This window comes from Salvelinus namaycush, chromosome 11 (genome assembly GCF_016432855.1).
Source record: "Salvelinus namaycush isolate Seneca chromosome 11, SaNama_1.0, whole genome shotgun sequence".
NCBI lineage: Eukaryota > Metazoa > Chordata > Actinopteri > Salmoniformes > Salmonidae > Salvelinus > Salvelinus namaycush.
In genome coordinates, this window is record NC_052317.1 from 13,745,876 (window position 1) to 13,771,943 (window position 26,068).

General features: G+C 44.5%; 1 protein-coding gene across 1 annotated transcript in view; it reads right to left on the reverse strand.

The window, feature by feature from the left end:
* Positions 1-587: 587 nt before the first annotated feature.
* Positions 588-26,068, reverse strand: part of chd7 (chromodomain helicase DNA binding protein 7) — an 86,887-nt gene continuing 61,406 nt past the window's right edge. The window contains exons 24-38 of the mRNA XM_039003855.1: positions 24,777-24,866; positions 23,982-24,085; positions 22,288-22,417; positions 21,830-21,948; positions 21,194-21,542; positions 20,642-20,850; positions 19,579-20,481; positions 19,030-19,181; positions 11,029-11,262; positions 9,342-9,509; positions 7,568-7,801; positions 3,955-4,170; positions 3,516-3,659; positions 3,266-3,370; positions 588-3,106 (exon numbers count right to left, since the gene is read on the reverse strand). Of these exons, the coding sequence (XP_038859783.1) occupies positions 2,099-3,106; positions 3,266-3,370; positions 3,516-3,659; positions 3,955-4,170; positions 7,568-7,801; positions 9,342-9,509; positions 11,029-11,262; positions 19,030-19,181; positions 19,579-20,481; positions 20,642-20,850; positions 21,194-21,542; positions 21,830-21,948; positions 22,288-22,417; positions 23,982-24,085; positions 24,777-24,866 (4,165 nt within the window). The 3' untranslated portion in view covers positions 588-2,098. The remainder of the gene's footprint in view (positions 3,107-3,265; positions 3,371-3,515; positions 3,660-3,954; positions 4,171-7,567; positions 7,802-9,341; positions 9,510-11,028; positions 11,263-19,029; positions 19,182-19,578; positions 20,482-20,641; positions 20,851-21,193; positions 21,543-21,829; positions 21,949-22,287; positions 22,418-23,981; positions 24,086-24,776; positions 24,867-26,068) is intronic.

Consider the following 26,068-nt stretch of genomic DNA (forward strand, 5'->3'; position numbering starts at 1 on the left):
ACTGTAGTATCTCCCACTAACCCTACCCCTCCTCTCTCCTGTGCCTCCACCCCACTGACCCTAGACCCCACCAGGCAACATATGCTTCCAATGGCCCAGTTGGTTGAGGCAGTGTTTTGTGCACAAATCGTAGGTTTGATTCCTGCATGAGCCACACATACGGAATAAATAGGTTGAAAGCATCTTCGAAACGACCATTTTATATAAGGCATGAGTTAGAACACTCCAGTAAGAATCCAAGTTGGTTACCCTTAGGACTCTCAATGACTGGTCAAATTCTCAAATGGCCTAACCACATTTGTTGGCTTCTTCACAACCAAAGATAAGCCTAATTAGGGTTGTATCAGATTGCTTTCACCTATAAATACCTTTCTGATCACAGTCAGAGGTGAGCTGGCATGCAGCCAAAGTAGACATCTCAGCAGGGGCCCCTCTTCTTCCCTCCTGTAGGGTAGGTGGATGGTGTGATTGCTCTAGTGTTCAGCCAAATTATTATGCTTATTGCGCAATGAAATATTTCTAAAATGTGATTAATTGTAGTGGATTTTATTGAATTGTTAGTAGATATCACATTTGGCAAAAATATGTCCATCTGCACTTAAAAAGCCTTTATTTTCCTATTCTGGGGGTAATAACTTCACCACCATGAATCAACCAAGGTCATTTAACACTCAAAATAGACATGTACATTTAACATCCAATTAAAAATAAAAAAAACTGGTCAACAAGCACTCCGGGTTTGGTTTCCTAGGCGAATATCATGATTCACTTTTATTAAAAGCATCATAACTACAGTTCATCATACATGATGTAAAAGAAAAAAAAAAAAAGAAAAAAAAGACAAAGAAAACATTTACAACTTATGTCTGTAAACTTCAAGGCTAGTTAGAATTGAGGTAATGCATTTCAGCTTGGTGGCTAAAAGTAACAAAAAGCCCATTCAATAGTTCTAATAAAGGTACCTGATTATTTTACTCTTACACCAGTGCATCAACAGGGATAGTGTGAGACAAATTGATTGCAGTACTTTTTCATGTCATCGTTTATATGCGATTTAGTTTCTCTTTTTCACCGACACTTGTGGTTGTGTTTTAATGGGAGAGCGATGTTTGAGACATTCAAAAGCTGCCTTAGGTTATTGCTGTCTCCTTCCGCGTTGTGGAAGAGAGGTCTCTCCCCTGCTTGGCTTTGTCAGTGTGTCAGACTAAAAACAGTCAGGAGAGTCAGGGCCATCAGTGTGTGAGACTGGAAAACAGTTTCTATAACGAGTGTGACTTGGAAGAGTCAGACAATATGGGTGTTAGTAGTAGTAGTAGTAGTAGTAGTAGTAGGTGGCAGAAAACTGGAACTGGGAAGAGTTTGACTGAGAAGGGTAACAGGGTCGATTCATAGACTGGGAGAGGAACGGTGGATGAGGGTAAGACCGTCCGATTGAGACGGGGAAGAGTCAGAGATTGGATTGTTAGTGTGTAAGACTACAGGAAGAAACAGTCGGGTGTGTGTAGACTTGTGTGGGAGATCAGTGAGAGAGACTGGGAACAGTCAGATTATTAGGCCATCTGATATGTGAGGACTTCATCCTGCTCTTCAAGGCAGAACAGTACAACAGCAAAAAAAAAAAAAATTCAACAAGATCCTTTTCATCAGCAGCATATAGACGCTTAATGCCGTTAAATTGTACGCCAATGGAGAGTTACGAGATGCTACTTAATTTCACAATATCAAGAGAGTAAAAAAAAATAAAAAAATACAGAAACAGAAAAGCAGCATAGCACTATTGGAACGATTAATTCCTATAATAATATTTCGGAGGAAATGTTCCATCTCATCTAGTATGCACTGTTCAGAGAGCACAAAGACCAAAAATAACACCCTTTTGACATCTGCAAAACTCTAGTTCAGTTTGCTTTTTCCCTGACTACGCTATTAACGCTACAGTGAGAGCCTTTTAGTTACGTATACTCTCCCTGATTTTCATTTTTACCTGTAAAAGAAACAAAGACAAATAAAACAAAAAATCTAATTTGGATATCAAGTTGGTGTGTAAACGTGTCATGAGAGCACTGGGGGGGGGGGGGGGTCAAAGGCCAGTTTAGTTTCAGTCACTCTTCTCAGGGGCATCCTCTCCTTCCTCCTCATCCTCGGCTGCTAGGTCTTGCGGCGAGTCGGCTTCCTCAGCCAATGCGGAGGCCTCGTCTTCTAGGGCAGACGACTCGGCCGTCTTCTCCAGGCTCTCTGCTGAGTCACTGTCGTCGGCTGTCTCTGGGTCTGCGGTAGCGGCGGCAGGGCGGTCCGGGGCAGGGCCAGCCTGGCTGGGCTCCTTCTCCTGGCCCTGAGCTCCAGAAGCAGCCCCCATGGCTCCAGCCATGGCGCTCTGCAGGTCAGCCAGGGTGGTGGGGGGGAAGCCAGGCATAGTGAGACCTCCCAGGCCAGGGGGCAGGAACATGTAGGGGGAAAAGAGCCCAGGGGCCATGGTGGACAGCAGGAAAGGGTTGAAGGCCAGGGAGCTGGCCGACATGCCGGAGGCGGCCATTGCGGCAGCGGCTGCGTTCAGAGCCACGGCGTCCCTGTTAGCCTCGCTCGACTCCACCCCAGTGTCCTTCTCCTCATCCCCCTCTTCTCCGCCCTCCCCGTCGTCTCTCTTTGACGTCTCGTCCGAATCGCCCTCGTCATTGGTGCCGTTGGAGGCTGCAGCGGGCGTGGCTGCAGCCGAGGCAGCGGCGAGGTTATTTCCGAACAGGCCTCCCAGGCCAAACATGTTTGGCAGGCCGCCCATACCAGCCATACCAGGCAGCATGAGAGGCAGCATGGCTGAGGCGTGTTTAGAGTCAGCCCCCCCCATGCCGGGGAAGCCCATGAGCTGCAGCTGAAGACTCTGGAAGCTCTGTAGGCCCTGCAGGCTGGTGAGGTCCATGCCTCCAAACAGACCATTCATCAGCAGAGGGTTCAGGCCCCCGGACGATGCAGCCTGGGCCTGAGCTGCCGCGGCAGCTGCCGTCGCCTTGGCGATCTCCGATTTGGGGCGTCTCCCCCGACGACGGACGCCCTCCTCGCGCACCACGGGCCCCGTCAGGAGACGGTCAAACATGGCCTCAGGGAGGAAGCCCTGTGGAATGGGGTAAGAAACCGTGGTTAGTTAGTCAAACGACAATTTTGCGATTCGGCATTAATTTCTCCTCAAACATCAACAGATAAGGTTAAAATCTAAAACAAGTGCTGATTGGAATCAATTGAGGGCGAACCGGGAGAATGACAAGAAACTCACCGATTGCTTGACAATGTCGGTCCAGTCAGGAGCGATGGCAAACTCTGGGTTCTCCAGGAGCCATCGGGGCAGTTCCTTCATGGGCGGCGCCATGGCTCCACCCATCTGGGAAAAAAAGAGGAACAAAATGTTTGACAAGATAGCAATACCTTCAGTTTTGCTATGAAAGGCCAAATTGAAACTGTTGCCAAATGGCGACCAATGCATTTGTGACAAAGCTAATTTGTACTGTACTGAAAAGAAGCCATACCTTTCTGCCGTTTCTCCGGTTGACCACGGGAACCCTCTCTTCTCCAGTGAGAGTGTTGATGTCGATCTTGTTGGGGTTTCGGCAGCGGTGCCGCTTCTGCTTGGGTTTGGGGAACTGGGAGGAGAGGAGCAACTCCTCACTCTTCTACAGAGAGACATACGGGAGTGTGGACAGGGATTAGGAACCACGACAGGACCAGACATGAAATTCTTGAATACTTCATTAAATACACTAACCGTTATGATTTAGAATAGCTAAATGTTATATTTGTAACCATATTTTAATCACTGAAAGGGATGGTGTAAGATCTGATTTAGGAAAGGGAACAGGGGGTTGAAGGTAGGGGATATGCTCATATTCCACACGGATGTGTTAGTTCTACTGTATAGGGACATCTGGTAAACAACTAGACTTTATTCCATTTTGTTGAAGTACATACTGGTGTGTATGCAGTAGGCATGTCCATTGTGTACGTGGGGTGCTGTCTGAGCCAGTCCCTCAGGTCCTTGTCAGAGGGGGTACCAGCGTCCCCGTCCTCTATAGCGCTGACAGAGGGGACGCGGGCAGATGCGCTGGGACTGGGAATGTTGTGGCGGTAGGAACGTGGGGGCATCTGCACCCCCTCCACCGACGCTTTGGTCCCCTCGGAATCCTCCTATAGAGGGGTGCGGGGGATGAAGATCGGGAAAAGTTAACTTCATTCATTACCATGTAAAGTAGAGCTACTCAAATGGTATCTAAAATGTTTGATTTTGTATGACATTTGATCAATGTCCTGTCAAACTTGTATTTAAATGTACGTTAGTCTAATTGAGATATCCCAGGCATACCCGTGTTCATTTGACATTTTCTAAAACTTAATTCAGACTGTCCCATTGAACCTGTTTTCTATCAGGTATTTAACTATTTATTAAAAGGTCCAGTGCTGTCCGAAACATGATTTCCTGTGTTTATATACATTTTCACACTAAGGTTGGAATAATACTGAAATTGTTCAATTATGGTAATGCCCTTTAAGTGTAAGACAGCGTTTCCCAAACGTGGTCCTGGGGACCACAAAGGGTGCACATTTTGGTTATTGCTCTAGCACTACACAGCAGATTCAAAGAATCAAAGCTTGATGATTCGTTGAGTCAGCTGGTTAGTGCTAGGAAAAAAAGGGGGATCCCGAGAACAGAGTTTGGGAAGCTCGGTAAGAGCTGCTTGAGTGGAGCTGAAGTGAGGGACTAAAAATAAAATCACTAATGTAAAATATACTGTGTCCGTAAAATGTATATAGGTTCAGAACGTCTGTGAAACACAACAGTTGAAAAATATATGTCAAATAGAAACTGGATGGTCAAAACTGGATGGTCTTCAGATAGGAGGGGTTGAGGGTAACTGACGGTGGAACTAAAAACAAACAACTGCAATTAACACATATGGAATCATGCATTAACCAAAAACGTGTTAGAAGAATCTCAAATATAACGTTTGATTTGTTTAAGTAGCCACCCTTTGACTTGATGACAGCTTTGCACACTTGGCATTCTCTCAACCAGCTTCATGAGGTAGTCACCTGGAATGCATTTCAATTAACAGGTGTGCCTTGTTAAAAGTTAATTTGTGGAATTTCTTTCCTTCTTAATGCCTTTGGAGACAATCAGTTGTGTTGTGACAAGGTAAGGGTGGTATATAGAAGACAGGCCTATTTGGTAAAAGACCAAGTCCAAATTATGGCAAGAACAGCTCAAACAAGGAAAGAGAAACAGTTCATCATTACTTTAAAACATGGTCAGCCAATAAGGAATATTTCAAGAACTTTGAAAGTTTCTTCAAGTGCAGTCTCAAAAAACATCAAGTGCTATGATGAAACTGGCTCGCATGAGTACCGCCACAGGAAAGGAAGACCCAGAGTAAACTCTGAGGATAAGTTCATTAGAGTTACCAGCCTCAGAAATCAGCAATTAACTGCACCTCAGATAAATGCTTCAGAGTTCAAGTAACAGACATTTCAACATCAACTGTTCAGAGGAGACTGTGTGAATCAGACCTTCATGGTCAAATTGCTGCAAAGAAACCACTAAAGGACACCAATAAGAAGAGACTTGCTTGGGCCAAGAAACATGAGCAATGGACATTAGACAGGTGGAAATCTGTCATTTGGTCTGATGAGTCCAAATTTGAGATTATTGGTTCCAAACTCCGTGTCTTTGAGACACAGTAGTTGAACGGATGATCTCCGCATGTGTGGTTCCGATCGTTAAGCATGGAGGTGGTGGTGTGATGGTGCTTTGCTGGTGACACTTATTTAGAATTCAAGGCACACTTAACCAGCATGGCTACCACAGCATTCTGCAGCAATATGCCATCTTATCTGGTTTGCACTTAGTGGGACTATCATTTGTTTTTCAACAGGACAATGAACCAACACAACTCCAGGCTGTGTAAGGGCTATTTGACCAAGAAGGAGCGTGATGGAGTGCTGCATCAGATGACCTGGCATCCACAATCACCCGACCTCAACCCAATTGAGATGGTTTGGGATGATTGAGCAGAAAGTTAAGGAAAAGCAGCCAACAAGTGCTCAGCATATGTGGGAACTCCTTTAACTTCTTGACGCTAGGAGGCAGAATTTTTATGTTTGGAAAAATAACGTTCCCAATGTAAACGGCCTATTTCTCAGGCCCAGATGCTAGAATATGCATATAATTGACAGATTCGGATAGAAAACAGTCTAAAGTTTCCAAAACTGTCAAAATATTGTCTGTATAACAGAACTGATTTTGCAGGAGAAAACCTGAGGAAATCCAACCAGGAAGTGCCTCTTATTTTGAAAAATCCCTGTTCCATTGCCTGCCTTTCCTTCATTTAAAGGGGTATCAACCAGATTCCCTTTCCTATGGCTTCCTCAGGGTGTGAACAGTCTTCAGACATAGTTTCAAGCTTTTATTCTGAAAAATGAGCGAGATTTATCAAATCGCGTCAGTGTCCTTGATAAGTTCTTGCGCGCGAAAGTGGTAGCTCGACATTTTATTTCTGTCTTGTATTGAATAGTTTACCCTCCGGTTGAAATATTATCGATTATTTATGTTAAAAACGTTTGACATGTTTCTACGAACTTTACGGATACAATTTGGAATTTTCGTCTGCCCTTCATGACCGGCACGAGCCTGTGGATTACTGAATATAACACGCAAACCAAATGGAGGTTTTTGGATATAAAAATCATCTTTATCGAACAAAAGGAACATTTGTGTAACTGGGAGTCTCGTGAGTGCAAACATCCGAAGATCAAAGGTAAGCGATTAATTGTATTGCTTTTCTGACCAATCTACATTGCTGCTAGCTGTTTGTAATGTTTTGTCTAGTGATCGATAAACTCACAAACGCTTGGATTGCTTTCGCTGTAAAGCATATTTTTTAAAATCTGACACGACAGGTGGATTAACAACAAGCTAAGCTGTGTTTTGCTATATTGCACTTGTGATTTCATGAATATAAATATTTTTAGCAAATTTTTTAATTTGGCGCTCTGCAAATCAGCGGTTGTTGATGAAAATTATACCGCTAAAGGGATCCGTGCGCCAAGAGGTTAAGAAAATCATTCCTCATGAAGCTGGTTGAGAGAATGCCAAGTGTGAAAAGCTGTCAAGGCAAAGGGTGACTACTTTGAAGAAACTCAAATAAACTATATTTTGATTTGTTTAACACTTTTTGGTTACTACATGATTCCATATGTGTTATTTCATAGTTTTGACATCTTCACTATTATTCTTAGTCAAAATGAAGTAAAACCCTTGAATAAGTATGTGTGTCCAAACTTGACTGGTACTGCATATATACATACATCAATTTTTTTTAAAGAGCTGTTTTGATAGGATGGAGTTTTGGCCGGAAAATTAAATAGACCAATGCTCTTTGCTAAGAAGCTGTTTGTTTCTTTTTGACCATTTTAATTTAACACAATCACAGTACTTAATTGTTACCCAGAACCCATTTGTTATTGCAATAAAAAAAATGCTGCATTGGACCTTTAATAAAATGTGACTGTTAGTGACCATGCTCTGTACCGTGGCTCCTCTCTTGTTGTTGATAAACAGCAGCTCTAGCCCCTCCACATTTTTCCTGCGGCCTCGTCTCCTCCGGGTGGGCAGGTCAGCATCGGCCAATGAGCCATTGGCCCTATGTCTGGAAGGCGTGGCCGCCTGTAGCAGCTCCATCTGAGCCTTGAGGGTAGCAGAAGGCACCATGCTGCTGCTGGAGTAGCCCGCCAGGGACGACGCTGCCTTGTGGTGATGCATGCCCTGGAGCAGAATAAGTCCCAATGATAAATATGGAAACTTAGAGTCAATGTATAGACTAAAATGCAATGCCTGTAACAAAGAGGTTAATTTACATGGCAACTAATATGACCATAGTACTTTACATGCTTGACTCCTTTATATAAAAGATATGATAAATATTAAAATGCTTTATTTCAGTGGGGTCAATTTTACTCATACATCAGGGAGACCAGAGGGGTATCCTACAAAGTAAGCAGGATCTACTCAGGGTTTTCTAAAGTGAACCAGCATCAGTTCCCTTCGCATTCCAGCTCAGGCTTCACCCGTACTACGATGGTGGGTATTGCTTGTCCGCCTGCCGCTAATTCTAAAATCTCTGAAACTGGAAACACTTATCTCCCTCACTAGCTTTAAGCACCAGCTGTCAGAGCAGCTCACAGATTACTGCACCTGTACATAGTCCATCTATAATTTAGCCCAAACAACCTCTTCTTCCCCTACTGTATTTATTTTGCTCCTTTGCACCCCATTATTTCTACTTTACACATTCTTCCACTGCAAATTTACCATTCCAGTGTTTTACTTGCTATATTGTATTTACTTCGCCACCATGGCCTTTTTTTGCATTTCCCTCCCTTATCTCACATTGTATATAGACTTATTGTTCTACTGTATTATTGACTGTATGTTTGTTTTACTCCATGTGTAACTCTGTGTTGTTGTATGTGTCGAACTGCTTTGCTTTATCTTGGCCAGGTCGCAATTGTAAATGAGAACTTGTTCTCAACTTGCCTACCTGGTTAAATAAAGGTGAAATATAAAAATTAAAAAAATAATTCTAGCAGTCTTGTAACTGACACATTTAGATTTGGTCGAAATCAAAATAAAGGAAAAGTTCTCTTGCAAATTCAGTATGGTATGATGAGAAATATGCTTTTAGAAGTGACGTCTTTATTTTATTACGTATCATTAACACAGTCTTTGGTGCGCTTATCAATGAATGAGCAACACCCCCACCCATTCCTATCAATAAAATAATTTTACCGAAATAACACTTGTCATATAAAAGTTACTGTCCCTGTAAAATACCAAATGCATTTTGTCATTACTAAATAATGTGATATACTTTTACATTTAATACTAACAAAACATTTGATAATTCAAAAAAATCAGTCTTCTTCCTCAAATGAAGAGGATGATGGCACAATCTTTGTGAGCGAGAGGGAGGGAATCCTTATTTAATTTGGTCCTCAACTCGCTGCTCAGACACTTCATTCAGGATAAATTAGTTAGTCATGAGTTACCCAGCCCTGGAATAGGTTAGTTCTGTAGGATTCATTGCCATAGAAATTTACCTGACTGAAAGGTGAGCCACATTGGTACGACTGGTTATCCTGAGTTGAACTCAAGAGTTGACCAAGGTTACCTCGCTAACTCTTCAAACCTGATTCGTAGGACACCACTGACCCAAAAGTGTCATTCAAAAAAATACAATGCAGTTGTAAAAAGTGATACATAATTCTAAATTTAGAATTAATTCATAACATTTTAAAGACCCTACCTTGGTGAGGTCCATGGCCTGGCTCTGGGACTCAGGTTGGTGAGACTCTCTGAGCTGAGCCACCATATCCATCAGGTTCCTTCGCTTGGCGGCGCGCTCCGCCTCAATCTCCACCTTTCTCCGCCTGCGACGACGCTGCTTTGGCAACGACATGCTCAGAGCATCCTCCTTTACAGAGAGCGAGAGGGGAAATATAGGGTTGAGAATTCAAGGTTTTACTGCTTACCTACAAAGCATCACATGGGTTTGCGCCTACACCCATCTCTCCGATTTGGTCCTGCCGTACATACCTACACGTACGGTCACAGAACACAGGCCTCCTTATTGTCCCTAGAAATTTTAAGCAAACAGCAGGAGGCAGGGCTTTCTCCTATAGCGCTCCATTTTTATGGAATGGTCTGCCTATCAAAGTGAGAGACGCAGACTCGGTCTCAACCTTTAAGTCTTTATTGAAGACTCATCTCTTCAGTAGGTCCTATGATTGAGTGTAGTCTGGCCCAGGGGCGACAAGGTGAACGAAGAGGCTCTGGAGCGACGAACTGCCCTTGATGTCTCTACCTGACCGGCTTCCCCTCCACTGGGATTCTCTGCTTCTGACCCTATTACAGGGGCTGAGTCACTGGCTTACTAGTGCTCTTCCATGCAGTCCCTAGGAGGGGTGCGACACTTGAGTGGGTTGAGTCACAGACGTGATCTTCCTGTCCGGTTTTGCACCCCCCCCTTGGGCTTGTGTGGTGGAGGAGATCTTTGTGGGTTATACTCAGCCTTGTCTCAGTGTAGTAAATTGGTAGTCTTGATATCCCTCTAGTGGTGTGGGTGCTGTGCTTTGGCAGTGGGTGGGGTTATATCTTGCCTGGTTGGCCCCGCCCCAGTCACCAGTATCTATGCTGCATTAGTCTATGTGCCCGGGTGGGGGGGGCTAGGGTCAGTGTTAAATCTGATGTAATTCTCCTGTCTTATCTGGTGTCCTGTGTTAATTTAAGTTGGGTCCCTCTAATTCTCTCTACCCCCTCCCGGAGAACCTGAGCCCTAGGATCATGCCTCCAGACTACCTTGTCTGATGACTCCTTGCTGTCCCCAGTCCACTTGGTCGTGCTGCTGCTCCAGTTTCAACTGTTCTGACCTGTTCACCGGCTATGAAAAGCCAACTGACATTTACTCCAGAGGTACTGACCTGTTGCACCCTCTACAACCACTGATTATTATTTGACCCTGCAGGTCATCTATGAACATCCTGAAGAACCTGGCCTTAATGGCCATGTACTCTTATAAATCTCCACCTGGCCAGAAGAGGACTGGCCACCCGTTGGAACCTGGTTCCTCTAGGTTCCTTCCTAGGGAGTTTTTCCTAGCCACTGTGCTTCTACATCTGCATTGCTTGCTGTTTGGGGTTTTAGGCTGGGTTTCTGTTTAGCACTTAGTGACATCTTCTGATGTAAAAAGGGCTTTATAAATACATTAGATTGAATGTAGAAAAATGGGACACCGGTTTGAAAGTAAAATTAAGTGATTTAAGTTAATTATGTAGTAATAAGGGAATATTCATTTTCAGACCTCACCCTATATATCAGTATGAATACACTTTCTTCCAAGACCAATCATCTGAGATGCATGTTTTTTAACCGGTAGTTACAAACTAAATCTGTTGAGTGGGCATTTTTCGCAAAATATTTTTTTTACTACTTACGTTAACCTGTGGCGAGAGGGTGAGGTCCTCGCTGCCGCTGAAGCTCGTCTGAGCAGCCACCACCATCGACAGCTCGGCCAGGCCGCGCCTCTGCTGGGGGCTTTCTGACGCCATGGGGCCAGGGTATCCAGGCAACAGGCCCGGGATGTCGAAGAACTGACGGCGGTTGGCGGGCCACTTGCCCTTGATGACCGCCTCGCAGATGTTGTCCATGCGATTGATCATCACGCGATCCTGGAAAGTCAAAATGGCGCACAGAGGAATGGGTTAATACAACTAGAGAAGTACTTTGGAGTTGGGTCCGACTTGAAAACAGGGCTTTTCTCCATTTTATTTCTTTACGTAAACTGATATCCGTGTTATTTCTTTAAAACCGAACTGCTCAAGTACCTTAGGTTTATAGTGTGTGCCTAGCAAAAGTGTTCATCCACCTCTGCGTTGTTCCTATTTTGTTGCATTACAACCTGTAATTTAAATGTATTGTTATTTGGATTTTATGTAATGGACACACAAAATAGTCCAATTTGGTGAAATGTTAAAAAATAACTTGTTTAAAAAATAATAATAATAAAAAGAAAAAGAAAAGTGGCGCATACATATGTATTCACCCCCTTTGCTATGAAGCCCCTAAATACGATATGGTGCAACCAATCACCTTCAGAAGTCCCATAATTAGTTAAATAAAGTCCACCTGTGTGCAATCTAAGTTTCACATGATCTGAGTATATATGTATATATACACACACACACACACACACACACACACACACACACGTTCTGAAAGGCCCCAGAGTCTGCAACACCACTAAGCGAGGGGCACCACCAAGCAAGTGGCACCATGAAGACCAAGGAGCTCTCCAAACAGGTCAGGGACAAAGTTGTGGAGAAGTACAGATCAGGGTTGGGTCATAAAAAAATATCTGAAACTGAACATACCACAGAGCACTATTAAATTCATTATTAAAAAATGGAAAGAATATGGCACCACAACAAACCTCCCAAAGGAGGGCCACCCACCAAAACTCACGGACCAGGCAAGGAGGGCATTAATCAGGGAGGCACCAAAGATAGCCAACCCTGAAAAAGTTGCAAAGCTCCACAGCGGAGATAGGAGTATCTGTCCATAGAACCACTAAGCCGTACACTCCACAGAGCTGGGCTTTACGGAAGAGTGGTTAGAAAAAAGCCGTCTGGCGCAAACCCAACACCTCATCACCCCAAGAACACCATCTATACAGTGAAGCATGGTGGTGGCAGCATCATGCTGTGGGGATGATTTTCATCAGCAGGGACAGGGAAACTGGTCAGAATTGCAGGAATGATGGATAGTGCTAAATACAGGGAAATTCTTGAGGGGAAAACGGTTTTAGTCTTCGGGAGATTTGAGACTGGGACGGAGGTTCACCTTCCAGCAGGGCAATGACCCTAAGCATACTGTTAAAGCAACACTTGAGTGGTTTAAGGGGAAACATTTAAATGTCTTGGAATGGCCTAGTCAAAGCCCAGCCCTCAATCCAATTGAGAATCTGTGGTATGACTTAAAGATTACTGTACACCAGCGGAACCTATCCAACTTGAAGGAGCTGGAGCAGTTTTGCCTTGAAGAATGGGCAAAAATACCAGTGGCTAGATGTGCCAAGCTTATAGCGACATACCAAGAGACTTGCAGCTGTAATTGCTGCATTTCTTGTTTGTTTCACAATAAAAATATTTTGCATCTTCAAAGCATGTTGCGTGCAATGTTGTGTTCCAGGGTGCAAGGCAATAAAATAGGAAAAATGCCAAGGGGGGGGGGGGGGGTGAATACTTTCACAAGCCACTGTATAGTGTGTGCCTATTATGGGGTATTGTGTGTAGATTGCTGAGAATTTTTATTTATTTTCATCAATTTTAGAATAAGGCTGTAACGTAACAAAATGTGGAAAAAGTAAATGGGTCAGAATTAATACTTTCCAAATGCACTGTACCTTTCATAATATTTCCCTACCTTTAAATTTGCCTACCTTTAAATCTATTGTTGCTTCATTCTTTCCTCACTTTCAACATTTGAATGAAATAAGTTTCGTTGTCCCCATCTTCATAATTCTAATGACATCCTTGAATAATATAGGACTAGATTCAGAAGGCTTTCACTTCTCTTCGCGAAGATTGTATGTTACAGGTCTGAATAAATGCAACAAAATAAAGTCGAGCAAGCTATTCTAGATGAGCTTTTCCTGGGACTCCAAGAGCTAAGGAGCTTGCGTGTTGCGCAAGAGACAGAAGCTTATTATGCATAACCCAACATTAATTAGCTAAGGCTAATACTGGATTGAATTCATTACCTGAAAGAGGTTGGCTAGGACATCTAGATTGATATATAGCCCAACATATATAACATAATTTGAATGGAGTCAAAGCAACAATATTCGAGTGATAAGTAGTTTAAAACTCTTAAAATAAAAATTGTAATCTACAATTGAAAAACAAGCCAGATGGATGGGTAAATTTGACGCACATTCAGCCTTTATATTACTGTAGCATAGGTCACAAGAAAAAAAAGTTACCATGAGATGATAGGTCTACATGCATTGTGAACTGCCGCTCCATACTGAGATGAGTCATCATGCAGAGGCTGTAGAGATGCCAGATTTGGACCACACAATTTAACAGTTCCAATGAATGCCATGCTGTTCATATAAATCATTTATTACAATTGACCAGTTTCACAGTTATTTATACCAGTGAAAGGGAGTGGTAACCGGGTTCTTGGTAACTGGGTTTTTGTCATTCAACCCTAATCAGGTGTGACCATTTGCCTGATGCAGAGCGACATCTCCTTCGCATAGAGTTGACCACTCTTCTTCAATGGCTGTGCGAAGTTGCTGAATATTGGCGGGAAATGGAACAAGCTGTCGTACATGTTGATCCAGAGCATCCCAAACATGCTCAATGGGAGACATGTCTGGTGCGTATATGCAGGCCGTGACAGAAGTGGGACATTTTCAGCCTCCAGGAATTGTGTACAGATCCTTGCGTCATGGGGTCATACTGAAACATGAGGTGATGTGGCAGATGAATGGCACGACAACGGGCCTCAAGATCTCATTAAGGTATATCTGTGCATTCAAATTGCCATCGATAATATATATTGTGTTCGTTGTCCGTAGCTTATGCCTGCCCATACCATAACCCCACCACCACCATTTGTAATTTATCCCTTTTTTATTTTTATTTATTTAACTAGGCAAGTCAGTTAACTTCTAGCGACTCAGAAACCCGGATCCGGGAGCACCCCCCACCCCCCCCACACTGATTAGCATCGCTAGCATAGCGTCACAATTAAATAGTAGCATCTAAATATCATTAAATCACAAGTCCAAGACACCAAATGAAAGATACAGATCTTGTGAATAAAGCCACCATTTCAGATTTTTAAAATGTTTTACAGGGAAGACAAAATATGTAAATCTATTAGCTAACCACGTTAGCAAAAGACACCACTTTTCTAACTCCATCAGTTTCTTACTCCATCAGGTGCTATCACCAATTCGACCAAATAAAGATATAAATAGCCACTAACCAAGAAAAAACTTCATCAGATGATAGTCTGATAACATATTTATTGTATAGCATAGGTTTTGTTAGAAAAATGTGCATATTTCAGGTATAAATCATAGTTTGCCATTGCAGCCACCATCCCAAATCTCCCCAAAGCGACTAGAATTACTACAGAGAGCAACGTGTATTACCAATTTACTCATCATAAAACATTTCTTAAAAATACACAGCTCACAGCAATGGAAAGACACAGATCTTGTGAATTCAGACAATATTTCAGATTTTCTAAGTGTTTTACAGCGAAAACACAATAAATCATTATATTAGCATACCACATATGCAAACGTTACCCGAGCATTGATTCAAGCCAAAGAGAGCGATATCGTTATCATCGCCAAAATATATTAATTTTTTCACTAACCTTCTCAGAATTCTTCCGATGACACTCCTGTAACATCATATTACAACATACATATAGAGTTTGTTCGAAAATGTGCATATTTAGCCACAAAAATCGTGGTTATACAATGAGAATAGTAGCAAAACTGGTCTGAAAATGTCGGGCGCCATCTTTGAGAGTGATCTAGCCTAATCGATAACTAATCATAAACTTGACTAAAAAATACAGGGTTGACAGGAATCGAAAGACAAATTAGTTCTTAATGCAATCGCTGAATTACATTTCTAAAATTATCCTTACTGTGCAATACCGGGTCCGCCAAAGCGAAGCTACACAAAACAAAATGGCGATATATGCGTTTAACATTTTTCAACAGAACAGCGATTTATCATCATAAATAGTTCTTACTATGAGCTGTTCTTCCATCAGAATCTTGGGCAATGTATCCTTTCTCGGGTCTAATCGTCTTTTGGTCGAAAGATGTCCTCTTGTCCCGTCGAAATGGCCACTAACGTTCGACCGGTACTGGAAACGTGCCCAGCGCTTCAAAGTGCGTCACAAAGAAATGCCTCAAAATCGCACTAAACGGATATAAATTGCTATAAAACGGTTTAAATTAACTACCTTATGATGTTTTTAACACCTATAACGAGTAAAAACATGACCGGCGATATAGAAGTGCCTAAACCATAGCTTGGAAGGAGGCCAGTCCCGACGTCCATCGTGCGTCAGGCGCAGGAAGAAAAGAAAGCTACTTCCGCCTTGTGGTCTTTTATACAGACCCTGATTGCGCAATGGACTCCATTCAAATTGTCACCTCTTACTGACATCTAGAGGAAGGCGTGGGCAGTGTTTGTATCCTCATAGCATTTACAGGGACATTAAAACTGACCTGGGAACAGAGGCCTGTAGTGATGTCTCTAGCACAGAGATGCAGTGCCTTAGACCGCTGCGCCACCCGGGAGCCCTGAGGTAAGTTGACTGAGAACGCATACTCATTTACAGGAACGACCTGAGGAATAGTTACAGGGGAGAGTACGGGGGATGAATGAGACAATTGGAAGCTGGGGATGATTAGGAGGCCATGATGGTATGAGGATCAGATTGTGAATTTAGCCAGGAAATCGGGGTTAACACACCTACTCTTACGATAAGTGCCATGGGCACTTTAGTGACACCAGTTTAACATCCCATCTGAAAGATGGCACCATACACAGGCCAATGTCCCCAATCACTGCCCTGGGGCATGCCAGATCTTATTTTTTCAACCAGAAGAAAAAGTGCCTCCTACTGGCCCTCCAACACCACTTACAGCAGCATCTGGTCTCCCATCCAGGGACCAACCCTGCTTAACTTCAGTGGTAACCCAGCAGTGGGATGCTGGATGGTATGCTGCAGGCTTCATGAGAGACTGTTCACAAAGTTGACATCAAACCGCTTGCCCATACAACACCATACTCAATGTCTGCCATCTGCCTGGCACAGTTACAACGAGGATTGATACGTGAAGAGCACACTTCTCCAGTGTACTAGCGTCCATCGAAGGTGAGAATTTGCCCACTGAATTAAGTTACGACGCCGAATGGAGTCAAGTCAAGACCCTGGTGAGGATGACGAGCACACAGATGAGATTCCCTGAGACAGTTTTTTACAGTTTGTGCAGAAATTCTTTGGTTGAGCAAACCCAGTTTCATCAGCTGTCCGGGAGACTTGTCTCAGAGGATCCCGCAGGTGAAGAAGCCGGATGTGGAGGCCCTGGGCTGGCATGGTTACACATGGTCTGGGGTTGAGAGGCCAGTTGTACGTACTGCCAAATTCTCTAAAACAACGTTGGAGGCAGTTTATGGTAGAGAAATTAACATTAAATTCACTGGCAACAGCTTTGGTGGGGATTCCTGCAGTCAGCAGGCCAATTACACACTCCCTTAAAACTTCTTGTCAATAGGGGGGCGCTGTTTTCACTTTGGAAAAAATCGTGCACAATTTAAACGGCCTCGTACTCCGTTCTAGATCATACAATATGCATATTATTATTACTATTGGATAGAGAAAACTGAAGTTTCTAAAACGGTTTGAATTATATCTGTGAGTAAAACAGAACTCATTTGGCAGCAAACTTCTATACAGGAAGTGAAAAATCTGAAAACGAGGCTCTGTTTCAGGGCCTGACTATTCAACTGGCTTTTATTTATCGATATGTATGCACTTTATACGCCTTCCACTAGATGTCAACGGGCAGTGGAAGGTGGAATGGGGTGTCTAGCTTGATCTGAGGCCGAACAAGGGCTTTTGGAGTGACAGGTCCGGTATTTTCTTTGTCTTCGACGGCGCGCGAGGGACCTCGACATTGTCTTCTGAAAAGCGTTCGGTATACACGGCGAATATGTCCGGCTCTGATTTTATTTGACACATATGATAATATCATAAAGTAGGTTTTTTCAACCGAGTTTTATCAGTTTATTCAACGTTTATTGGGACTTTTGGAATTTTCCGTTCTTTGCACCAAGAGTTGACGGGAATGTTAGCAACCTTGGCTAGCATTGTGGCGCGAATTCGACAGAAGAAATGGACATTCTAAAACCAAACAACGATTTATTCTGGAAATAGGACTCCTTGTACAACATTCTGATGGAAGCTCAGCAAAAGTAAGACAACATTTATGATGTTATTTCGTATTTCTGTGTAATATGTTGATGCCTATTCTCCGCCGTGTTGGTGAGCGCTGTCTCACAATAACCCAAGCTGTATGTTGTGGTAAAGTTATTTTAAAAAATCTAACACAGCGGTTGCATTAAGAACCAGTGTATCTTTCATTTGCCATACAACAAGTATTTTTATGTAAAGTTTATGATGAGTTCTTTGGTCAGATTAGGTGAGTGTCCAAAATATCTCCGGACATTCTGGGGAAATGTTGCTATGTATTCACACTGTATAACCACGATTTGCAGCTCTAAATATGCACGTTTTCGAACAAAACATAAATGTATTGTATAACATGATGTTATAAGACTCATCTGATGAAGTTGTCCAAAGGTTAGTGATTAATTTTATATCTATTGCTGGTTTTTGCGAAAGCTACCTTTGCGGTGAATAAATGCGTTTGTGTGTTTGGCTATTGTGGTAAGCTATTATAATTCTATATTGTGTTTTCGCTGTAAAACACTTAAAAAAAAAAACGGAAATATTGGCTGGATTCACAAGATGTTTATCTTTCATTTGCTGTACACCATGTATTTTTCATAAATATTTTATGATGAGTATTTATGTATTTCACGTTGCTCTCTGTAATTATTCTGGCTGCTTTGGTGCTATTTTTGATGGTGGCTGCAATGTAAAACTATGATTTATACCTCAAATATGCAAATTTTCGAACAAAACATAAATGTATTGTATAACATGTTATAAGACTGTCATCTAATGAAGTTGTTTCTTGGTTAGTGACTAATTTTATCTCTATTTTGTCGGTTTTGTGAAAGCTACCTATGCGGTGGAAACATGGTGAAAATATGCGGTTGTGTGTTTGGCTATTGTGGTTAGCTAATAGAAAGTGTTTTCGCTGTAAAACATTTTAAAAAAAATCGGAAATGATGGCTGGATTCAGCCATCATTTGGACTTGTGATTTCATGAAAATTATATTATATGATATCCCTGTCCCGTTAGGCTAGGCTAGTCAGCTTTTTTGATGAGGAGGATCCCGGATCCGGGAGGGTGATGAAGTAGAGGTTAAAATTTGCGACAGTGTGTTTTGTCCCCAGCACAAGGTGCACCTGTGTATTAATCATGCTGTTTAATCGGATTTTTGATATGCTACACCTGTCAGGTGGATGGATTATTTTAGCAAAGGAGAAAATGCTCACTAACAGGAATGTAATCAAATGTAATCAAAAATCAAAACATTTTTGAGAAATAAGCTTTTTGTGCGTATGGAAAATTTCTGGGATATTTTATTTCAGCTCATGAAACACTTTACATTATATAATTATTTGTTCAGTATATATTTCACCACTAAATGAATATGAGCATGTATCTGTGAATTAATGTACATCTTTGTTCTACAAACCTTTGGCCAGAAAGAGAAGGAGAAGGTTCTCTGGATGGCTGAGGGTTCTCCATCCTCGGGGCAGAACCCATCGCGGGTCTCGTCTCTGGCCGTGGTGCTCAGTGAGGCATTGCTCTCCTCGTCAAAGTTCTTCTGCTCAGAGGTGGCACCAACTGAAAAATGACGACAACAACGCTTGGTCAACAGCAGCCACAAGAGAATCTACAAATGGCTTCATGTAGTGCTTTCTCAAAATTAGCAACAGCAGTATACTAGAAGGGTCATACAGTGAGTCTTCAATTCAACACTAAGCAGCAAGCATAAATAGACAACATATAGTAGTTTCTAAATGCCAGCTAAAGCAGACCAACTACACACAGCCACTTACTGTGTTGGGGCTGGCTTCAACAGAGAAGTTATGATTCATGCACTTGCATGGCCCAACGGACTATTGTATAGACTTCTACACAGACCCACGGTTGATAGTTTACATGAATTCACACCCTAAAATTGAAATTTTCCTTGAGAAAATATTTATTTTTTAGCAATGGAGTTGGGAGTAAGACATACCTTCAGCTTGAGACGACTTCTCAGACTTGTCGTCTTCCTCCATCTTCTCCTCATCCTCCTCTTCGGGGCCTTTCTCAGCCACTGGATTGGGAGATTTGGGAGACTTGGCTGGACTCCCATCTTTCTCCTTCTTGGTTTCCTGGTCTTCCGATGCTTTGGAAGACTCCGGTTTCTCCTGGAATTCCGGATTCTTGTCCTGATCCCCGACGTCCTCATTGGGAGGGTCTTCTTTCTCAGGTTCGGCCTCCTTGGAAGTCTCTCCGTCAGCATCCCCGTTGACCTCCATTTTCTCCTCCTTCAGTTCTTGGTCTTCCTCGTCTTTTAGGTCCTCTCCCTCTTCCTTCGCTTTCTCTTCCTTCAACTCCTTCTTGGGAGACGCAGCCTTCTCTTCTTTCTCTCCCTCCATCTCTTCGTCCTTGCCTTCCTGCTCGTCTTGTTTCTCGGCTTTAGTACATGGAAGGTCGTTGTCACCTTCCTCTTTCACCACCTTGCCTTCCTCCTCCTCCTCCTCCTCTTTGACATGGGAGGGTTTCTCAGCAGCGGCCTGCTCAGAGGCAGTAGAGGGAGCACCATCGCGGGGCGGCTGAGGCGCCCCAGCCGATCCCCCCTTGGTGAACTTCCTGTGGGCCTCAAGGAAGCCCAAGGCTGGGTCGTTGAGGATGTGGTAGTCGGTGCGGCTCACGCCGTGCTTGGAGGCGCCCAGGAGGAGGTCGCGGTCGTGCCTGCCGCAGTCCCACCACTCCGGCAGGTCAGAGCTGGGCTGGCAGAGGCGCAGGCGCTCGCCCAGCAGGGGGTGGGGCAACACCTGCTCGCGGATGCGGCGCAGCAGCTCGATGCGGTAAAGGGTGCGTGATGCGCGCTCCTCCGTGATGGGGTCAATGATCAGGGTGGGGTCTGGGAGCTCTGCCAGAGAGAGAGAGGAAGGGGGGGTGAGGAGAGGAAAATAGTTGTTAATCTAGTCAGTCTTTCCAGGAATGATCCTTTGCTTTAGCTTAAGTAAATGTAGGTATGGCTGAAGTTGTGTTCAACAGCTTTCTGTTATTAAATGTGTGAGGGAATTTACCTGTGTCGGTCTTGACCTGCATGCGACACACCCGTTTGCACATGGCCACGAAGGAGAAGTAGTACTTCTCCAGGCTCTCGTCAGTCTTCTTGTCCAGACGGGCGAAGGCCCTGAACTGGGTCCAGTCAAAGCGCTGACGGGCCGTGTCATAGATCACGCCAAACGTGGACACCACGCGGTAAAAGTCGGCTTCCTCACGCCTGGTCCACCTGACGACGAGACACGGAAGGGTTAATCCAACAACCAATGGGACGGAAAGCAATGTATGAGTAGTGTATTGATTAGGAGACTGGAGCATTATGGGTACTGTAGTACACACATCATGTTACAAGTAGTGCTTCTCAAACAAGCCCCAAACAATAATACAGGAAGTTGATAGAACTTCAAGAAACTCTTGACTGTACTGCCTTCTATACAGCCGGGTAACAAATTGAAATGTTTATAATATACATATTGTTTATGGTGTATAACATATCCTAAGTAATCTGGATGGAAGTGTGCCTCAAAAACATCTAATTAACTCAACCAATCAAACTATTCATGTTTCTATACCTTTGACGCCTCTCTTTGAAGAAGGCCCCTCCTTCCGCCAGGAGAGCCGTCGCCTCAGGAATGAACGCTCCGCCCTTGGCCATATAAGGACTGCCCTCTGCCATGAAGGCTCCGCCCTCATGCACGTAGGCCCCTCCACCATCTGTGACCATGGAGAGTAGCTGTTCTCGGGGCCGCCGGCGACGGCGGCCGTCGGGCCGGGCCATGGCCTCCTGGCGGAGCTGCTCTCGTTTGTGCGTGCGCTGGTAGGCAGTGATGAGGCGGCGGAGTCTAGCGGTGAGGGCCGAGGCTGCCGGCCAGTACAGACGACCCGCCCCTCTGCTGCCTGCTCCATTCTCACCTGGTTTAGCTGTGATGGGGAGGAGAAAAGGGTGGAATATTAGGACAAATAAATGTGACTGCATACTGTTGAGATGGTTCTGAAAAGCAACTTTGGTTTCTTTGGGTGCGTACATTGGTGGTTTGATATAAAAATAAATATATACATATTTTGAACTAAGGATTGATGATGGTGAATCATCTTCAGACAGATTGCTAGTAAATAATACATTGTCAAGCTTTTTATTGAATTTATCCCAAAATGGTGGTCAACATAGTGCTACATCATGTGAAAGCAGAGATGGCCACTCCACTTACATTCACCACTCTCAACGTCCATAGCTTCCTCTTTGTCATCAAGGGGAGAGTTAGTGAAGTCATCCATCTCATCTTTAAAGGGCATGCGGAGAGGCTTGTACTCTGGGTCCTCATCCTCTCTGTACACACAAAGAACCAGGGATGGAGGGATGAAGAGAGAGAAAAGAGAGAAATTAGTTTTAAACTTAAACAGAATCAAACAAAGGAGCAAGGGGAAAAAGTGGTAGACAGCCAGGAAGAGAAGATTGAGGGAAATTGGAGATGGGAGGTCAGGGAGGGAAAGGAATATCGAGTGGAGAGAAGGAGACCGAGACAGGTCGAAAAAACAAACAAATAGGAGGGAGAGACAGGAAGGGAAGATGAGAGTTGGAGGGTGACGGGGACAGGAGGTTGATAAGAAAAAGAGGAGGAGGAAGAGGGAAAAAGAGGTGGTGGTGAATTTTGGCTGAGTGTCTTACCCCTCCGGACCATCTGCCATCATGTCCGCCCCCCTCTGCTCTGCAGCGATGGCCTTGGCATCAGGCATGCCCACCCGCTCCAAGAAACACAGCGCAGGGTCGGCGCGCACCGAGTTATACTTCTCATAGCCTGGGATGGAGAGAGCGCGATTGAGAAAGAAGGAGAGAGTGGGTGAGAATGGTTGAATTACAGAGTTCTACTTTCCACATCCGGTGAAGAGAGAGGGAGTGGGTGAGAGATGAGTGCATTGTGACTGGGAAACGACACGCACCAGGCCTAGAACAAAGCAGACGTTGACTGACAATTTACAGTGGAAATGCATAGGCTACATATACACCTAGGCATTAATCATGATACACAGTAGCATCAATCCTGAAAGATGCAACAGAAAGCAAGAGAAGCCAAATTGAGTTTAAAACAAAACCCATCATGAAGTTCAGAATCACATCCTAAAAACCAACTGCCATCCGTATAAAGAGATGAGAAAAACAAAAACAGAAGCATAGGGTCCAGATGCAGACAGAGGGCAGTGCCTGTTGGAGCGTGTGTGAGCGCGCATCTGACTGGGTGTGTGTGTGTGTGTCAATGTGTGTAAGAAAATCTGTGTGTCTAAGTGTGTGTGCCTATGGTCTGTATGTGTGTGTATTTGCCCAAGTGTGTAGCAGAGAGAGAAAAGTGCCCGTTGGAGCTTTCCAAGCAGAACAGATTAGAGCCTGCAGATCCCACTGAGCACGGCGGGTGGGAGGAGGGGGAGACAGAGGCACAGGCTGGAGCCCCCTCAACCGTGCCAGTTTGCAGACCAGACTATCTCCCCCTTCTCCGCCACCCCTCACGGCCTGTCCCCCCCTCCATTCCCCAAAGCCCCCACCAGAACATCACATTTCAATTAGGATTTATGCGGTGACACATTGTTCCTAACCGCTGCTGCGCCCCGAGCCAAGCGCTAATCATGAGGGGGTTTATAGGCCATCACTCTTCCCTCTCGCAGCCCTGGAGAGTGTGTGTGCCTGTACAGTGTGTGTACAGTGTGAGTACCAGACATGTGTGAGGGTTCGGTGTATGTGCGTGTGTGACAGAGGCAGAGAGTAGCTTCCTCCCCCGGCCTCCCAAGTGAATGAGGATTATGATTAACTATAGGCTAGCTCTATTGTTTCCATGTGTGTTTGAGAGAGCACCCGTGTGTGTGTGTGTGTGTGTGTGTGTGTGTGCATTAGGGCTGAGGCACAGCTCGGATCCATAATTGAATCAGAGAGGGTCGCAATTACGGAGAATAATGACAATTATCCCAAATTAATATGAATATTTATCACCATCAATACAATTGACACTTAAAATCGTTACAATTCTAGCTTATCTTGTTTTTCACTGTAACACAATACAAAAAAGTGGTTAAATCTAAACCAGCTAGCCCATAGCTAAAAGAGAACAAACCTCATGATAAAGTGCATCAACCAACTGTGGTTGATAGAACACTGGATAACCAGGGACTAGATGGAAGCTGCAACAAGTCTGTGCGCGCACACACACACACACACCTACACGGCCTGCTGGACATAGCCATCAATCAATCTCCTGACGTCTCACTGAGCCAGCTGTGCGCCGCGGTCGCTATGGGAACACCAATCAAGCCGAAGCAGCCAGAACTCGGGCGGCGTGCGTATGTGTGTGCGAGTACCGGACGGGTGGGGCTTACCGTGTTTGAAGACGCCGATGAGGAGCGATTTGTCCGACTCGCTGTCCCACCAATCGGCAGGGACCTCGGCGTGGAAAGGCTGAGGGATCCAGATATCCATTTCACTGTCGGCCCAGACCAAGGGGAGAGGAAGAGAGAAAGAGGGGAAAACGAATTAACAGGGTCTAAAAATCGGCACGTGTCCGTATTAGGCCCCATCTCCAGGCATCTGGGAGGAAATATGGTCATTAGCCACGCTGCTGGAACATCTCCACTGTGTCCCAAATGGAACCCAATTTCCTACACCGTGCCTTGACCAGAGCCAAAAGTAGTGTACTATATAGGAAATAGGGTGCCTTTTAGAAAGCAGCTCTCATCACTAAGGAGACCTAGGCAGAGCAGGCCTAACCTTATCACCACTAGCAGCCTGCCCTGATGCCTGCAACGCTATCACCACTAGCAGCCTGCCTGGCCTAATCCAATACAGACACACACACACACAAGCTGGCACTTATACACAGGCACACACACATACGAGTGAACACACACACACACACACACACACTAACTGGCACATATATGCGCGCACACACACACAATAACAGCATTGTAGCTATTCAGCGAAGAGCCTCAGACGCCATCGACATGGCGTGCACATTTTCTGCATTATATATGCATGCACATCTGGGTGATGGGGTGAAACGAGGGGAGAGAGGGAAGAGAGGGAGTGTGAAGATAAAGCAGGCAGGGGCTTGGGAGTGTTGGAGTGAGAGATAAAGGGATGGAGGGAGGAGACGGAAGGGAGTGGATGCCAACCTTGAGTCTGTTCCCTCTAGGATCCGGTCGGCTTGGTCACCGATGACTTCCTGTCGCAGATAGTAGAGCATACGGACCCTCAGGAGAACTCTGTGTGTGTGTGGGGGGGGGGGGAGAGAGCGAGACAGAAATAGGAAAGAAAGAAAAGGGAAGAGGGTAAAAAAAAAAAAAAGTGAAACTCTGGTCCCGTGCGCCAGCAGCAGTAGCTGGCTAGAGCGGCTAGCTGCGGCGGCGGATCTTTGGCACTGGCCGTTGCCCATCCATCACGCTGCCAGGCCTGATTAGCCATGCCGTGCGCCAGCCCCTGCGCCTGACAGATGGCACCACATAATCGCCCCTGTGTGTGCCGCCTTTCACCCGCTTCCAACAGGTCTGCCTGGCACCTGGCCTGGCGCAGCGCCAGCCTCAGCCCCAAAAAACCTGGCCGCCACAAAATCTCCCCGACAACAACAGAGTAGAAAGAAGAGTTGTGGCCAAGGAAGGAGGGGGGAAAGTAAATAGGACACTGGCTAGAAGTAAACAAAAGGATTGTGAAGTGTGTTGTGTGTGGGGCTAGCTGGAGTGGAGCTATGGAACTCATGTGAAATAGGATTACCGGGGACTTAATGCGTGTTCGATTTTTGGGAATTATAAAGAAACCACCAACTATCAACGGTGTGTTGGCCTGCTTATCTATGACAATATGGTGGTGTATGAGTAGGGGCTGTGTTTCCTAGGGGTTAAAGGTCAGAGGTTAGGGTTGACCAGTGTGTTCGAGACCATCTAAAGCGAGACCGATTCAAGACTGGAGCGAATCGAGTCCAAGTCAAGACCAAGACCGGAGGGGGGCAAGAGAGTCAAAACCAGCAAAATATGAGTCCAATTTAAGACCATGACAAAAAAATATCAAAATGTCAAGTATTTCTGTGCTCATATTTCAGAAGAACTAGGCAAGTCAGTTAACAAATTCTTATTTACAATGACTGCCTACCCCGGCCAAACCGGACGACGCTGGGCCAATTGTGCGCCGCCCTATGGAACCCCCAATCACAGCCAGATGTGATACAGCCTGGAATCGAACCAGGGACTGTAGCAACGCCTCTTGCACTGAGATGTGTCTTAGACCGCTGCGCCACTCAGGAGCCTTCAGAAATTGAGAATGATGAAAAATGCATGCCGAGAGAAAATAGACCCACTCTACAAGTTATTACTAACCCAAACGCAGTAGGGAACAATGACGGCCTTCAGAGAATTTGTAAAATAATAATGTTCTGATTTAATCTCTTCAGTTTTTGTTGGAAAGGAAAGCATTA